Source organism: Parasteatoda tepidariorum, chromosome 1, assembly GCF_982258835.1.
Source record: "Parasteatoda tepidariorum strain Cologne lab strain chromosome 1, Ptep-v5.0, whole genome shotgun sequence".
Lineage (NCBI taxonomy): Eukaryota > Metazoa > Arthropoda > Arachnida > Araneae > Theridiidae > Parasteatoda > Parasteatoda tepidariorum.
In genome coordinates, this window is record NC_141755.1 from 84,512,573 (window position 1) to 84,530,651 (window position 18,079).

An 18,079-nucleotide genomic window follows, 5' to 3' on the forward strand; every position below is an offset into this window, starting at 1 on the left:
ATACAGAGGAACAAATGTTTTGCTGCGAATACTTGATCTCGTCTAATTTGGGTGTGGGAATTTTATATCTGAAGCTATTTTTGTTTTTAAGGACATCTCTGCTCTATTTTTTGCTGAAATGTTCAAGCTTGAAAAGGGTATATATAACAGGGGGTTGCGTAAATGTTGCAACTACCTTCTAGAATAGTTAGGGCCAATCATCAGGATTAAAATTCTATCGGAACACATGCCTGGAAATGTCATCGTTTTCCCCTCGGTACGCTCCCTATTATGACCTGCTCTTAAGCACATGAAGAAACACTTCATGTGTTTTAGATGCAGAACCTCTATCAGCGTATGACAACATTTACGGGCATGGGTTCCTATGCAGTCTTAATCCTGATGATTGGTTCTAACTCCTTTAGAAATTCGTCGCAACATTTATGTAACTGCTTGTTTTATATGATGTTATTAAACATGTATATTTTGACAAGAAAAAGGACTGAAAATGTCATTTGAAAAAAAAACTTTAGTTTGGAAAGGGCGACCGACTGCAGATTTAAAATTGGCAATGCGAAAGTATTTAAAATCCGTCAAAGAATATCTCATGCAATAGAAAACAAGAATAAAATTTGTTTCCCAGTATAATTCACACCACATTATTGTCTGTTTCGTTCATTTTTATTTTGGCTGAATCCACTGTTTAAAAAATTATACAACTTCTACTAATAAAAGCATCTTTCAGATCATGAACATCATTTCAGTATATGAAGTACTTTCATTCAAAGCTATACATGCTAGAAAAAATGAAATAGAACTTCTGCAATGTGAAATTATCAAAAAAGAGAATATTACGGTAAAGTCTTATTAAAAACTCTACTTTTTACTTTTCTTGAATAAGAGTAAATTTTAGAACTATTAGATGAATTTATATCGCAATTTAAACTGTAAAATAATTCAATTATAAAAATGGGAAAAGCACAGGCAGCAGAATGGCCTGAAACATTTCGTTAAATAATTTGCCGTGTTTTTCAAAATTTCATTTCCTATTTCTCCGTTGAGTTATTTTTCCGATTTTTTACTTTGTGTTGTATTTAATGAATTTTCGTTTCTTATTTGAATGTATTTCTACTGAAATTCTATGTTTTTTCTACAAACTAATTCTTTCTTTTATTACTTTCTCCGCCATTATTGAATTTTTTGTAGATGGTAGATGGATGGAAAATTAAACATCGATTTTTTTAATAAACCCTGAATCATCTATAGACATTATTTTTTTATGTAAAATCGAATTGTGTTTAATAATTTAAGCTTTTTAAAACTGAATATTTCATCCTTTTGCTGAAATTTTGTAATAGTATTAGAAGAATTAGCTTTTTATTTCATTGAAAATTTGAAGTCCTAAAAGGAAATGTGGATATACTAAATCTCCTTGATATTATTAAATTAAACTTACATATATTCCTCATAAACTTACATATATTCCTATATGTATTCCACTTACATATATTCAATGTTACATGTTAACATTGAATTGTATTGCATACAACTGAAGAAAAAAAATCATTTACCGTGATTTTTTTTTAAAAAGCAAATTCACAATTGAAGGGAATTATATTTTTGAATTTTGTATTTATATCACTTTAATGCTGATTTTCATTGAATGAACACTTTTATTTGAATTAATTTTCATCGTTTCTTATTCAAAGCTCTCTGACACAGTGTCTGTTTGTGAAAAAGAAGCTTTAAAAATAATCGAAACTCGAAGAATTGAATTGACCACCAACACAAGCGAAATGGAAAGTATTTCATCGTTAGACAGCAAGGAAATCGATATGACTCAGGTTCGTACAAATCTGTTTTACATTATATAAAAGTCACATACACATTAGAAAACATTTTTCATTAGAATTTAAAGGATACATTATCATAAAAAAATTCATATAAAATTTGGGTCATATAGTAAGTAAACCGAAATTTTTACTCATTCGAAAAATAAACTTGTTTGTAAATTAATTATTTGAAATTAAAAAATAAATAAATTAACAATGATGTACGTACTATGATATAAGCTCAGCGGGGAAAAAAATAAAACTACCTCTAGAGAAATTATTAAAATAATTCTTTAATACCCTGTAACTTACTCTTACTTTTGATAACTGAATGGATTTGATTAGGAAACAAGCCCCCAAGTTTTTGCAGGTACACTACATTCAATTGAAGCCACTGGCTGATTGCGCAATCCACCAAACTACGCAATCGACCAAACTTTTGCTCACTGTACCACTTGCTCTATCGGGTTTGAGTCATATGATCACAATTTCTCTAGATGAGAAATTTTTTTTGTTCAATTAGACCATTATTTCATCATTATGGCCTTTTTTTTTAAAAAAAAAATTCTAATTATATAGCTATTTTTTGCAATCCTTTTCAAAGATTCTAGGGGGATATAAAAAGGATAGTGCGTTCGCCTTCTAATGAGGTAACCAAGGTTTCGAATCTCAACGGTGGCTGAGTGGTACGAATTCTGATCTGGGCTCGCACTGGCCACAATACTGACTCAAAATATTTTCAGTGGTAAGCGGATCATGATTAGAATCTCCTTGAACTCGGACTAACCGTGGTAGGGTTTTGTGATTTTCCTTTTCATATAATGCAAATGAGGGTTAGTCCCATCAATAAATATACTTCACCAAAGCTAGTTTGACCCGATGCTTGATCCAGGACTTCCTTTGTCTTTTGGGTTAATGAAAATTACAAGGCTACAGAGTTTAATAGTGGTAGTGAAAAGCTCAGAATCAGATCAGCTACTCAACGCCAGTTATAAAATAAAATGAACTCTTTTTCAAAAGTATGCTTTAATTTTAATTGTACTTCATATAGTTCATCAAACATTTGTATATTAATAGATATTCTAATTGGTAATACAAGTTTGAACAATTTAATTGAATTCATATTGTTAATTCCAAACTTATCAAGTTCACTTTCTCTCATTTAGTTTTTCTAAAGTGTAAACATTTGAATAGGTTTTATTGATGACTGATCGATTTAAAAGCTTTTTAAATGCTGCCATTGAGACACGCAATTTAGAATATATCACGATTGAGCAAGATATCCAAACAATACTTCAAGGAAATCAAAATTCAAGAAAGAAACACGAAATGAATTTTGGTGCGATTGAGAATTCTGGTCAAAGTTTAAAAAGGTCATTATGCACAGAGGTAAGAATTGTTTTATCGTTTAGTTTATATTTTTTTTATATAGAATAACATATATTAAAGATTAAATTTACTGTTGGTTTTTGCATTTGTGAATTTTAGAATCGTAAAAATTTTTCAGCTGGAAAATGTCACTTTCATTTTAAAGAATTTCAACATGCAATGCAATTTTTTTTGATGATTGAATAAAAAATCAAATGAAGTGCCCTTATGGTTCACAAACTTGCATATTGGTTTCGGTTATTATGTTGAAGTGACGCTATAAACGTGTAATTATCTATTCTGATCAGCGTGAGTAGGGGCCTCTATTAAGCATCTGAGCCAGTGAGCAAGTCCGTTTTGGTAAAGAACAAGGATGAGGCGAAATTTGGAAGAAAGAAGGTTCCCAGAACATTACAGCAACCGTTTTTTTAAATGTCAATTTTTCCCCTGATTTTTGAGGATAGCTATAAAAATAGACAAATTTTACTCTACACATTTTAATTTAACCATAAAAAAATAAATGAAAAATCAATCACGGGTTTCGATTAATAGTGTAAAATTCGGGTTCTTTTGCAATTCCAAAAATAATAATTTAGTGAAATAGGAATTTAGGTGTGCAATCACGCTTAAGGACATTAATGCTAAATGTAATAGCTAACCTAAATCATTATGTGGGAAAACGAGTTTGGTGTAGACCAGGGGTGGACAAACTACGGCCAGTGGACCAACTGTGGCCCGCCAGAAAGTTTTCACGGCCCGCCAATCGAATTTAGACTTGTCAATCCATGGCGAAAATAAACAATATACATCCATTTTCTTGTCTACTTTGTTTAAAGCTATTTTCGTTCTTTCTTTTTTAACAAAGTTACTGATGACCTTTTTACTTTCTCTATTTTTGTTCTACAAAGCATTATATTATGGAAATAGCTGCGCAGACAGCTTCAATTGGTAAAATGCTGAAAGAGGAAGTTCTTTATAGCCGTACATTGGCTCATCTAAAGTAGTTGTTTCTACGTATGCCAAAGCTTGAGTTTTACAAATCATTACCAAAAGTTTGTTTTCCAAATTTAATATTTCATGCCCAGAAAATGATCACAATGTATGCTTCATCTTATATATGTGAACACGTGTTAGCAATGATAAACTTTGGAAAAAATTATTTCAGAAGTAGATTAATAACTAAACATTTAGCCTCGTTCCTTTAAATAAGTACATCTAACTTGGAACCTCTATATAGGGAACTTTTAAAAATGAAGTCCCAATTTCATTCATCTCATTAAATATTTAAATTAAAATTTGTATATTGTTTTTTTTTATTTTAGTAGTTTTTACCTGGTCTACCAAACTTTTTTCTCTCAATTTTTTGCCCTCGACCAAAAAAGTTTGCCCAACCCTGGTGTAGACTGTTGTGTTTGAACTTAGAAATCCAGTTACTCCCATAGAGGTCAGGTGTTGAGGTTAATATATTCTTAAACTAGTCAGTGCTTTAACCTGTGTATCCTATTGAGCTAAAAAGAGGTGCTATAGAATTCAAAATATAATTGTGAATCACAGTAACTTAAAATACAGTTAGAAATTTTTTTTGAACTCTATAACTCATAACCTATTCAAATATTCTAAATTAACTCTTTAATATACATATCAATTCAAAACTTTTATTGTATTTTCGAAGAACTTGGAATAGGAGAGTGCATTAATCAGGAGAAAAATGTAAGGTACCATTTGGTCAATCGAAGCGAGAGGAAAATGTTATTAAATGTACGAATACTTAAACGATTTATTCAAATAAAAAGGGCTGTGATTGCCTAGTGTTTAAAACATCGGATTTTGGTTCGGAGAAAAAGAGGCTCGATCCTCGAAGCTAAGATCAGCCGAAAACATGCGATACGCGTGTTCATAAAATTTGTGAATTGGAAGTCTTGTGGAAGATCGCTGAGAAGTATCATGGGTACAGGGATCTAGGGAGAACATCCTCCCCAGATCTATGCTTGTGTTGTCTAAGTATTATTTGAAGCAACAAGAATGTATTTTAACTTCTTTAAAGAAGCTAAAATACTAAGTATAATATTTCATTCGGATATTAAAAACAACTAAATAGCATCTTATGTATGGTAATGATAAAAATAAAGCATTTCACTGCAAAACAAAGGGATTTGAATTCAAAATAATTCAATTGAAATTATTAGAGTTTAAACTTAAGATTCAGATGGTCAGATCTCATATATTTTGTTTCATTATTAACAATTTAGTTTAAGATCTACTGCGTCTAGCAATAAGTATTTACTGTTATATGACTGATTATATCAATATATATGTAAGTTAGGTAAAAGAAGTTTCCGTTTTAATATTTTATAAGTTTAAAAATGGCATTTTATTCTGTAAAGCAGTTTTTGAATATGCATGATTTATAAAGGACGGAACGAATTCTTATATTTTTTAGGCTACTAAAATGTTTGAAATTTGCAAGATACGTTTGCTTTCAATCTTAAGTAGTTTTGAAAAAGAAATAAAAAATATCCAACTAAATCTTACTGAAGTTGAAAATTTGGTTTCTGATACGTCAACTTTCAAAGAAAAGGTTTGTTTATATTTTATATCGTTTCATTTTAAGATAATTTTTTATAGCCTACTGCTATATAGAAATATTTCAAGAACATATATTGTACTGAAACTTTACGTAAAAGACATATTATTTACCTTTTTTATATTATTATATTATATAAAATGTATTTCCGTATTTTGAAGTATACAATATGTTACATAAAATATATTACTTTCATATTAATTTGTGAAATTACTTCATAACGTATATTATCAGTTAACTATTTTTTTTAAAATTCAAAACAGGTGGTACCTAAAAGTGTAAGAGATAGCAGTGAGTTCACACCAAGACAGTTAGAATTACTAAATGATTTAGAAGAGGACATAAATGAACAAGCTACTATTGATGAGGTATTTATAGTTTTTCGTCCCCTCAAATTAAATAAAAAATGCTTCTTGCAAAAACTTATATTGATGTTTGTTACTTAAAAATTTTAAAGGTGTAAGGTTATGTGGTATTTTTTGACAACTACGACTCGACTATGCGATTGGGTGCCACCAAAGTTAGAGATTCTACCTTCTTCGTGTTATGTTAAAGTGTACTTGTTGGCTTTCATACTAAATAAAGTAAAACACCTTAAGATTGATAGGAGCATAGCTATGATAGAAAATAGTTTTAATTAACTCTCTTGACAATTCTATTGCAAATCATTTTAATGTTCACAGTATGAAAAAATAGCATTTTATTTCAATTAAAATCAATGCAACAGGACTAATAAATAATGTTTCTCACAATAGTTTTTATAATGAGAAATTGTCGTTTTTAAAAAATATCTAAGAAGAGGTTTGAGATAAGTTGTAGAAAAATTAAGTGACACTTAATTTTTTACTCTGTATGCTCATATTAAATTAATTAAAGCACCTTAAACCAATAATCGCTAAAATGAATTGAAACATAATTATGATAGAAATTAGTGAAATATATATAAAATAGTTTTAACGGACTCTCTATACAACTTTATTGCAAACCATTTCAATGTTCACGGTATCCGAAATTTACATTTTATTTTGATTAAAATTGCTGCTACCGGCCAGATAAAATTTGTTTTGCACAAACGTATTCCTAATGAAGAATTTTCGCTTATAAAAATTTAGAACGAGGTTTGAGAGAAATTGATTCTTGGATATTGTATGTTTTGTAATATAAAAAAGTAATAATAGCAAATTTATGGGATCCAATAATTTTATTTAGCAAAACATTTTAGGTTTTTCCGAAAACGATAAATTACTTACAGAGAAAAAGGCTTCTGGAGATTTTTCACATTTATTTGTTTCTTTTAAAGTATGAATGATTGAAAAAGATAACAAAATAACACTTTTTAATATTTGCAAAAATCTAGTGCAAAATATTGTGACATTTCAAAACGTTGAGTTTTTAAAACTTCTTGGCACAAAAGTTATGAAAAATATTTAAACATGAACATTTTCTGTATGTTTATTAAATGCTAGAAACGCACAAAATATCTAAATAATGCATGCATTGAAAAAAAGTTTCAAAATTGTGTCCCTTTTTTAAAAAATTTCTATTTTTTTAAATGCCAAATTTCTTAAAGTTAATAACGAGTACGAAATATACAAAATTTCTCTCATATACGATTATTTTAAGTGAGAAAACAATTACGTATTAAATATCACTGTGAATGAAAAATTATACTTTAAGTATCTTATTTGAAAATGTAAATTTTTTCCTTTTTTTTAAATGTAAAATGAGCTTTATGTCTTGCAGAAAAATATCAAAGTTTGTCAACAGATTTGTTCTACAATGATTGAGAGAAGAGAGATTGATATGCAAAACTTGAGAAATCTTTTAGAAAAATTGAATGCTATTGAAAATACATTTAATTTAAAGGTTAGTAATGTATCTCTGCAATTTATATCAATTCTTAAATTAAATGTATTGTAACGATTTTCATTATTTCCAGGCATCTAAATTGGTTTTAGAATGGAGAAATTTTTGCAAAATATTTTTAGAAAGACAGACTGATGAAGAAAATACCTTTTTATCTTCGCTTAAGAAATGGGAAGAATGTAATACAGAGGTAATGAAACTTTGCATCAACTCATTTCATCTAAAAATAAACATTTATATTTACCTCACCTAACAAAAAATTAGTCATTTGAAAATGTCATGTCATCATCATGTCATCATTAAAATGTCAGTGGTCGCGCTCAGAGAGAGAGAGAGAGAGAGAGAGAGAGAGAGGAGGGGGAGGGGAGGCAACGACCCCAAGCATCCAGACATCCCAAAGGGATCAATCTTAATCGACGATTAAGGTTTCTCAATTTCTGAAAACTATTCCATTTTTTGGAGAAAAAGGAATTTTTAACAGTTAAATATTTGGTTCAAGCAAAATATTTTATCAAGAATTAAAAATACTTTATTTAAATTTCTATGATGTCTTAGGTCATTAAAATTTAAACATTCATTTCATTTAAGTTTAAGAATTTTTTTCTTTTTTGAAATAATCAATTTTTCACTATCGAATAACTTTTACCTTCATTTTTATATAAGAAAACGTATTTAAAATATGGATTAAAATTTTTAGTACAAATCTTTTCGAAATTTTTATTTAATTCTTATTTTTTTCTTGCTTTACCTTCGTTTCTCTGGTTATACCAATGTTTTTGCATCCTGATATCTCTGCATGCCACTGGAAAACGTAATATAAAATAAGTTGATATGTGATATTTTAGGGGTGTTTTCTTTGTTATGAATAGCTTCCGCGCTTCGAACTTTTTACCCTAAGTACTTTTTACCCTAAATTTTATAGTTATAATTACCGTAAAACCACTGAATCACTTTTATTAGATAAATATAACTGTAAAATTTACGGTATAATATTTTATGGTTAAAATGGATTTTACGTATGATGCTTCAAAAGTGACGGTATTTTAAACCTTAATTTGATACGGAATTTTGTACGGTGCGGGCTCACTTTTAACTGAAACCAGGTGGTTATCAAGTCCCGTGCCAGAGTTATATGGTATTTAATCGTGTTTTCATTATTTCTCTAAGGATGTACAACTTTTTGCCTGGTTAATTTACTATTGTTATTATTTTATTATTATTTTTTACAGGAATTGAATAATCATTTGCAGGCCTTAAGTGAGAATTGGACACTCATTTGTGATATTCTTCAAGAAAACTTCTTACAGTTATGTAAAAAATATGAGGATATTAGAAAAGATGGATTGGAGTATAAATCTCAGGTAGAAACATTACCTTTTAAAAGAAATAGAGTACATTTTACCTTTAAGTTAAATATTTTAAAAATTGGCATTGTTTTTTTATTTAATCAGTGCTTCATAATTCAATGCATTCTTGATTTTTTTTACCATAAATCTCTTTATGACTAAGTATAATTTAGTATATTTGCAACGTAACTGCTAAGAGTTCAATTGACAATATCATATGTCTTTATAAAGTGTATATAATGTCATAGATATCATATCTTTATCGCTTTTCAATTATCTTTCTTCATTCTTTTGATTAATAATTATTCTTTTTTCAGTTTCATATAAATAACTATACTTTAAACTGAAACAAAATAACTTTGCGGATCTAAATGTTTTTGCTTTGTTTTTTGGCCGACTTTTCTTTTTTCCTTGATCATTATCAGCACTTTTCTAAAAGAAGATTATTATTTAGATGTACCTCAAATTATTATTTAGAGATTGAAAAGTATTATAAAATGTATTGCATCTCAAAGTATTAACTCATCAAAGCCTTAAACTTCAAATCTACATTAATTCGAGATCACGATTGTGATCATTTTGTATCGTACACAGATAAAGTGTATGAATCACGCTTTCAAAAATTCAGTTTACACAAATAAGTTCGTTCCCTACGAACTAGAACAATACTAGTATCTAAATGCTATGATTAAAAAATATATAATATATTCATCTTATACTATTACAAATAAAATCAAAAATCTTTTGAAAAAAATTTAAAAAATCTTTTTGGAATTGTTAAAGAAATGGAAATTAAGTAGTGTATTATATTACAGTTTATTTAATAAAAAAAATTTTGTTAGTCTCATGGAAAAACTCCAGCAAGAATATGAATAAAACATACTCAAAGCATTTGAAAAAACAAATAAGATTCTTTTAATGGCATAAATGTTAGTTATTCTAAAACCATTTTTAAAATCTTAAAAGAAAGAATCATTTTTTAAAAATATTTTAAGAATAGTTTCTAAAATTTTTAATTTTTTTTTCCTTGTTAGATTTTTTTTCTTGAAATTTATGTTTCTTAATGCAATATTTTATTTAGTTATATGATGTGAATAATGACTGCAAAAGCATTTTACAAGATAGTTTTAGTATTTTGAAAAATGACGAATATTATTGTATGAAACAATTAGTAAAGTTTGGGAACGAAGTAACTTCTTCAAATTCTGAAAATTCAGAAGTAAGTCACTTATTTTTTTAAATATCCCTTGTAGTATATTTGTGTTATATTCAATTCGTAAAGCGACATTTTTTCAGCATAGAGAATCGAACAAACATCTGGTTAAAATAAGAGTTTTAATTAACTTTAGGGAATCATGCAAATTGTTTTGCAACTATTCAAGAAAATATAAACTGATTGCAAAGAACCAAGTTTAGTTACTAAGATTACCGGATCTAGGCTGTTAATCAGTAGAACTATTATAATAGTTGACTATAATAGTGTCTATTATAAGAGTTGTTTTTTTACTCGATTATCAAAAAACAGTTGTCAATAATTTTGACTATAAGACATTAAACACATTAACATGAAACATCTTTATTTAACTTTGTTGACTATTTTCCTAATGAACACAATATATTTCTAACATACAACTAAATATGTAGCCTTTTTACAGGAGCTGTATATCTAAAGATCTTTATAAGTTTACTGGGAAAGTAAAAGTTAACCATTTTATCCTTTGACAGCTCTAAAAGCTATTCTTAAATATTATTCTTTAAAAACAGTTTCTTCTGATCTGCGATAGATTCTATTCTTCTGGCTTTGTGTTAAAAATAAATTGTTTTGTGTAGTCCATTATAACTTTCACTATTTTTTACACAATATGTCAATCTGAGACAGGATTTTATGCATAAATTTACCTGAAAGCTAAATTCAGAGTCTGATTTAAAACTGAAATTGTCAGAAATCTGACTAACACAAATATTTTATTAAGAATTTTGAGTATTTAACATATGTTTATTTGATATCCAATCGGTATTTTGAATTAATTTTGTACTATTATGTATGATCGAGTTGTTAAAGCTGTTTTATTTAAAATTAAATTTTATACTACGACTTAAAATTTAAAAAATAAATGAGAAGAAAATGCTTGTTAAAAATATTGAAATTGTGCCAAAGCATAATAAAGAAATAGCTAAATATGAATGTTTCAAACACACGCACTCAGACATTCATATATATATATTATGACAAGAAGACACTTCATTGAATATTCTAGAGCTGAGAAACTATTACAAATATGATACATAGAATTCCTCTGATTTCTGAACTTATAAATTTCGGAACTTATAAATAAATTTGATTTCTGAACTTATATACCTTTCAATAGTTCCACCTAACATAGGCTTGTAAACGATCCAATGCGTTAGGTTTGAATTAAATTCTAATTTAAATAACTGTAATTATATTCATTTGAGTAGAATATCACTCGTATACTAATTGTACAGGGTAACAAAAAAGTATAGGGATCACTTTTGTGGCTATCTACCACTAAAGTTTTAAAACCTTTTTACATATATAGCTTACTGATCTAAAGCTCTGCTATTAGACTTTCAATTGCAATACTATTTCATAAAATCACAAAAATGCCTTTGAAGAAATTTGACAAAAAGCTAATTGGTCAAGTACAAGCATTTTTGGAACTTCGCTGGAGCCACAGGATTATACAAACCCATTTTAAAAAGGAAGGTATTGCGATTTCACTCAGCCATATCAGTCGCATCAAGAATTCGAAACTCGGATCGATGCAAAATAATGCAAAACCAAGAAAAAGTGGACGGGCAAGCAAATTGAAGAAATCAGATTTGCAGAAGCTTGATAAGATGACATCAAAACCGGATCCACCAACACAGGCAAGCATGGCTAAAGCTCTTAACGTGAGTCAGCAAGTTGTAAGCTATCAACTAAAACAAAAGTTGAAGAAAAAATACCATAAAAAACCTAAATGTCATCATTTAAGTGAGAGATCGGTGCAGATTAGGAGGCAACGTTCATGACCCCTCTACTAGCTTCTCCGTAAGGACAGATGGCGAAAGTTCATTGCAACTGATGAAGATTGGATCTATCTATCTGATACCAATGCTAAATCTAAAGTTCAATATCTTAGTCTGGGGGAAGAACAGGCGAGATTTGACACCATCAACCACGGTGCCTCATCCCAAAGGCGTAATGGTTTGGATGGGCATATCCGCCCATGGTGTGACCAAACCTCGGTTTGTGAAACCTGGGGCCAAAATAAATTCTGAGTATTATATACAGAAGATATTAAAGCCCTTTCTTAAGGATGATTACTGCAGATTGTACCCTAATGGTGATGCTGTGTTCCATCAGGACTCTGCCCCATCACATGCATCTAAGGTGTCCCAGAAATTCCTAACAGATCAGCAAGTGCTACTCCTGAGACCAGAACAATGGATTCCAAACAGTCCTGATGCTGCACCATGCGACAATTTCCTATGGGGACATCTGAAAAATAAACTGATTAAGCGAAGAATTTCTACATTGAGAGGCCTTCAAAGAGCTATTAGAGAAGAGGTGAAGAAAATCCCCCAGGAAATCATTTTGGGGGCTTTAAAATCTAGGCCGAAGCGTTGTAGACAAATCTATTATGCCGGAGGTTGACATATTGAGAGGCATCTCTGAATTTATGTAATAAATTTTGGAAATATAAACATTCAAAAATGATCCCTATATTTTTTTGTTACCATGTAAATACTTTTCTGAATGATAACAAATCAACAAATTCGTTTCTTCTTCTTTGAACCTTTAGAATCTAATTTATAAGTAAAACAAATTTTTTCCACTCCACTAAACAAAATTTTCTTCGACTCTTGAATCCACAGTCTTGGTGAGCACATGACGTTTAAAATTGGGGTCATTAACGAACGTGATTTCACGTGCAGTAACAAGAACTTGGGTGTTCTAACTTTTAGAAAACCCAATAATATTAGAAATTATTTTTTAGGTCTTTATTAGTAAATCACTTTCTAGGACGACGATAAGATCCTGGCCTGTAAAGATATCCTGTTAAAAATTGTTGAACTGAGAAAAAAGATGCTTCATCAAATCAAGTTAGAAATAAAATTCCTAAGTGGTGAAGATTTTAGTTGCAGAAAGGTAATACGTGCTTTTTCATATTTAGTTATACACACGTACTATCTTTTTAATTTATAAAACATAATATATATATAACGTCGTTGCCGAGTGGAAGGATTAAAACAGGTCTTAGGCAGGGAAGGAGGGTACTAAATTTATCTATTAATTATTGGACAGAGATCAGCTATAAAAGTGTCACGAAATGTTGTGTTCTTCAGTATATGTTAGGGAAAATCTTGCGAAGTATATCCGTAAAATGTTTCTATTTAGGGATAGAGGGAAATCTTAGTAATTGTAATTGGTTTATTAAATAGGTCACTCAATTCCCACAAAAAGCAAAGGGAAAAATATCTTTACTTTTAATGAAAGCATACTTGAGCCAAAAATAGATTTTAGGACAAGATGTGAATTTAAAAGTGTGAGAAAGCATTTCGATTAGAATAATATAATAAAATAAAAGGATTTACAGAAAAGAACTAACATAAAAAGATTAATTGAAGCTTTTTATGTTACATACATACATATATATATATATATATATATATATATATATATATATATATATATATATATATATATATATATATATATATATATATATATATATATATATATATATATATATATATATATATATATTATTATATATATATATATATATATATATATATATATATATATATATATATATATATATATATATATATATATATATATATATATATATATATATATATATATATATATATATATATATATATATATATATATATATATATATATATAATGATAGTGTATAACTGATAATGATTAAGACTCGCAGCAATATTTTTTTTCGAAAAAACTCTTTCGTAATAGAATTAATGTTATAGTAATATTAAAATAATTGAAATAGTTTTGCATTGTCTATTTAACTCATAGAGTAATTTTCAATTCTCTTACGAGATTGTACATATTTAAGGTTTATTAAAAATCGTTTTTAAATTCTATTAAATTAGTCACTTTAATCAGTTTTTTTAAATTGTGGCAAGTATTCAAATTATTTCCTTGTTTTTACAGAATATTTTCAGGTTTGCATTTCAGTAGATTTTTGAACATTGATAAACACTAGTCGAAAATATGTTAGTATTTAATACTATTAAATCAGTTGTTCAGAGATGTTTATTTGCGCAGAGTTCATGTTTTTTATTCATTATTTATTGTTCTTTTCTATGGTGTACAGGATTGTAGCACTGTTTTAAGTAAATAACTTAGATTATGAATAACTAACTAAATATTTCTTACTCACTTTTAAAAATTGATAATATTTAGAGTTTTTGAGATGTTTTGATAGTTTTTAAAATATCTAGTTATTTCTTCTGTAACATTTATGATATTAAATTGAACAATTATTAGTTTCTTCTACATAATAACTTCTAAAGACCTAAACTCACATTTTGAAAAAAATTTTTAAAAATTATTATCTTTCGTTTTTGCTTAAACTGAAGTAAACCAATCAAAGTGACATTAATTTTTTTTAACAAAAACTATGTTAAAAGTGTTGTTTTTCGAAAGTGAAAAAAAGGGGCAAAATATAACTTAGAATTGCTGATTGTAGAAATGAGAAAAAGAGTTTTGATCTCGGTCTTCGAATAACATTTTCTAAACAGGCATGCATTCATTGCATTCAGGCATGCATTCATGCAGAGAAAAAACCCAATCATTTTTAAAATTTAATTATAATTATTAAAAGTTTACATTATTATCTGGTAAAATAATACGCCCTGCTTAAGCTATTGAGTTAAGAAATTCCACGACGCAAGTATTTAAGAGGAGATGGATTATTTTCGCTTACTATAACTTACGAATTATAATTTCATGTTAATAATTTATATGAAGTTAAGTGTTTCTTTTTTAGGAATCAAGTGCAATTCCTTCGTGGTACAAAATGTTTCATGCACTTCTTGATGTGAACAATTCCTTGCCGTCAAATCTTGAGTTTGATCGAAAAATTGATAATGATGTGAGCAATTTTATTTTAATTCGTTATTTATTATTTCGGTTATGTAAAGCACAAATATAATTAAAATACAGTAGGGAACCGATTATCCGGAACGATTGGGACCATTGCTATTCCGGATAACTGATTTTTCCGGTTTTCTGAATCGCTACAAAAAGCCGTTTTTTTATTGTTAAACCCAACTAAAAAAAAATTCTTTTTTGGAAATAATCTTAAAAAGAAGAAAAAAAGATGGAGTGATACACTAATGATTATTTCCAAAATTATGGTAAGGTAAACATCTTTCAAAAAAGAACAAAAAATCCTAAAATCTTATGAGGAAAAGAAAAATTTTTTTTAAAAAATGGCGGGAAAATTTATCGAATTTCGTTCCGGTTTTTTGGTTTTTCCGGTTTTTTGATTTTCGCATAACGGGTTCTGTACTGTATATCCATATTAAGTTAATTTTGGTGGTAAGAAAGTCGGGTAATATTTGAGCGTGCATAATTTTTTTCCATTGCCCAACTGGGGAATGACCTGTCGTCAATACAGGCATCTGAAGGGCAGATTTGTTGATCACTCTTTCAAGGGCACCATATTAGGCGGGCCAACGTTGCTCCCACAGTAAGGACGGATAGTACAGAGAATGAAAGAACATCCATGCCTTACCCAGGATTCGAACCTAGAACCTTTCTGATGCAAGGCCAGCTCCCTGACCCCTACACAGGCCGGTCGGCGAGTGTGACAAGATAATAATACCGATTTCTTTTTGAGACGAGTCTGTTCAATTGGATTCGGAATAACAAAAACGCCAGAAAATTCAGAATGTAACTAAAATAAAATGCATGGAGATTTTATTCAATTCATGCATTGTAAAACCTTTGGGCATATATTAACGGGGATGATTAATTAATTTTATAATCTTCTCTACAACAAGAGAATAAAATACTTGAGAGAATTTAATAATAAAACAATCAATTATCGAAAATTCAAGTTGAATATTAAATTTGAGTACTTTAATAATAGTGCCGCGTTGGCTCAATGGTTCCAGGTACTGAGTTGCCATTGTCAAAAACTGGGATATGATCTTCAGCCGCGGCTGTAGTCAGTTGGATGATGATTAGCTTTGGAAAATAAATTGGTATTAGATTTTGGAAAATAAAGGCGGCATTGTGCACAATGCTTACTACATTACACACAATCATGTCATTGGTCACGAATTGTGGAGTCTTATCCTCCATGATCTTCTCGCGTCCCACAATGGGTTGATATGGGCATGCATTTACTTTGAGTTCATGAATTGTGTTTAGTTCTACACAGAAACAAATCAGGTACTTTTAGACATTTTTCTTGCTGAAGAAAATGAAACAATTCTACCACATTAAAACAAATGTTAACTATATAGTTAATTGAATTTTTGAAAAATTTTTTTGTTCTATTTGTTTATTTGAAATGTAAAAGCTTTAGGTTTATAGAGCTATTCAATTATTTCAAATCTCTATGGGGGAAATATTGAATTCTTTTTATTAAATAGGAAGACTGCTCGAAGAAATGTTACATGTTTTCATTAAAACATATTTTAAACTATGTTTTAGGAAAATACTCTTGGTTGTACATTTTTTGTACATAATTGTTTAGTAAAAAACTAATTTTATAATAAACAAAGTTAATGTTAACTACTGCTTTAAATAATTTTTTTTTAATTAAATTAAAATCAATTAACCTTGAAGAATTGTAATGGTGCAGTGATTGAAACATTGAGCTACCTTTGTGAAGAGCTGGGACCTTAGTAATATCCGGTGGCAGCTTGAAGCCCACTTAGCTATATATCAATAGGTTCGAGCTCGTCAATTAAAGGCGGCTGGTGCTCGATTCCGCATTGCAACTCTCATGCCGTTTGCTTCGAAATTGGAGAGATTTAACCTACATGATTCCATCAATCGACTGCAGGCTGCAGAGTGAGTGCTTTGCTTACTTTATTAATTGACTTTGAAATAATTAACTTGTCGTCTATGAAACATTTTAAACGATTTAAAAAATGAAGTACATCTAAAATGTCTTAAGAGTATTTTTCAAATCTAAATGTAGAATTAAAATATTAATACTTTTAATATTGCAATTTATTTTGTTCCTGGTTGCTATAAAGAAATTTAACTAAATCCGTTTTCATTTTATTTTAGGTTGGTGTTTCTAGTTCTCCTTCAGAACTTGACAAAAATACAATATTTTCAAAATATGAAGATTTGTTAAAATCATTAGATTACAAAAGAGAGAAAAAGGTAGATACTATCCATTTTTGAAACAATTGTACTTGCTAATTTTTGAAGAACTAAAATACTTTTTCAAGCTTAGTATATTTTCGTTACGATCAGTTTTTCCATTGAAATACTACATAAATTATTAGAGCAATTCTTTAAAAAAAATCTTATACACCCGAATAATGTTTTTTTTTAAATGCCAATTATTTTTGTAGAATAAGGTAAGTCTTTTAATAATTTAGATTAGAAACAATTTCCAATTTAAAACTGACTACTGAAAATAAGCATGCTTTTAATTTAAAGCACTGTGGCAGAAATCACTATGGCTGTAAAAAATTTCCCAAATAAGAATTTACTTAATTTTTAAACCTAAAATTCACTAGGGCAATTACGGTTTAAACAAAATAAATAAACTTAGGAGTTTTTTTTAAATAAAATATAGCATAACTCTCGATCTTGTTTTAAGTATTTTTCTAAATAAATACATTTTCCATATAATAACAATTACTTTTACAGTATAGATAATAATTTTTAAAAACCAGAAAGTGATTCATTAGAAGTTTTAACAATATCATTTCTTTTAGTTGTATTTTATTTCAGATAGGATAAATTAAACTTAATATGATATTAATATGAACCCTTAATTTGAAGTTAACTTATAATTTTATCTACTAAAGCTTTGTTTAAACATTTTAATTTAATAATAATGACTATAGAATTTAAATGCACGTAA

At 28.5% G+C, this 18,079-nt stretch overlaps 1 protein-coding gene across 1 annotated transcript in view; it reads left to right on the top strand.

Annotated features, from left to right (window-relative positions):
• The window catches only part of LOC110283236 (uncharacterized), a 160,886-nt gene that overhangs the window by 90,982 nt on the left and 51,825 nt on the right, over positions 1-18,079 (top strand). The window contains exons 48-59 of the mRNA XM_087156878.1: positions 725-835; positions 1,689-1,823; positions 3,006-3,200; positions 5,620-5,757; positions 6,027-6,131; positions 7,507-7,629; positions 7,703-7,819; positions 8,859-8,990; positions 10,057-10,194; positions 13,006-13,131; positions 15,008-15,112; positions 17,269-17,367. Of these exons, the coding sequence (XP_087013004.1) occupies positions 725-835; positions 1,689-1,823; positions 3,006-3,200; positions 5,620-5,757; positions 6,027-6,131; positions 7,507-7,629; positions 7,703-7,819; positions 8,859-8,990; positions 10,057-10,194; positions 13,006-13,131; positions 15,008-15,112; positions 17,269-17,367 (1,524 nt within the window). The remainder of the gene's footprint in view (positions 1-724; positions 836-1,688; positions 1,824-3,005; positions 3,201-5,619; positions 5,758-6,026; positions 6,132-7,506; positions 7,630-7,702; positions 7,820-8,858; positions 8,991-10,056; positions 10,195-13,005; positions 13,132-15,007; positions 15,113-17,268; positions 17,368-18,079) is intronic.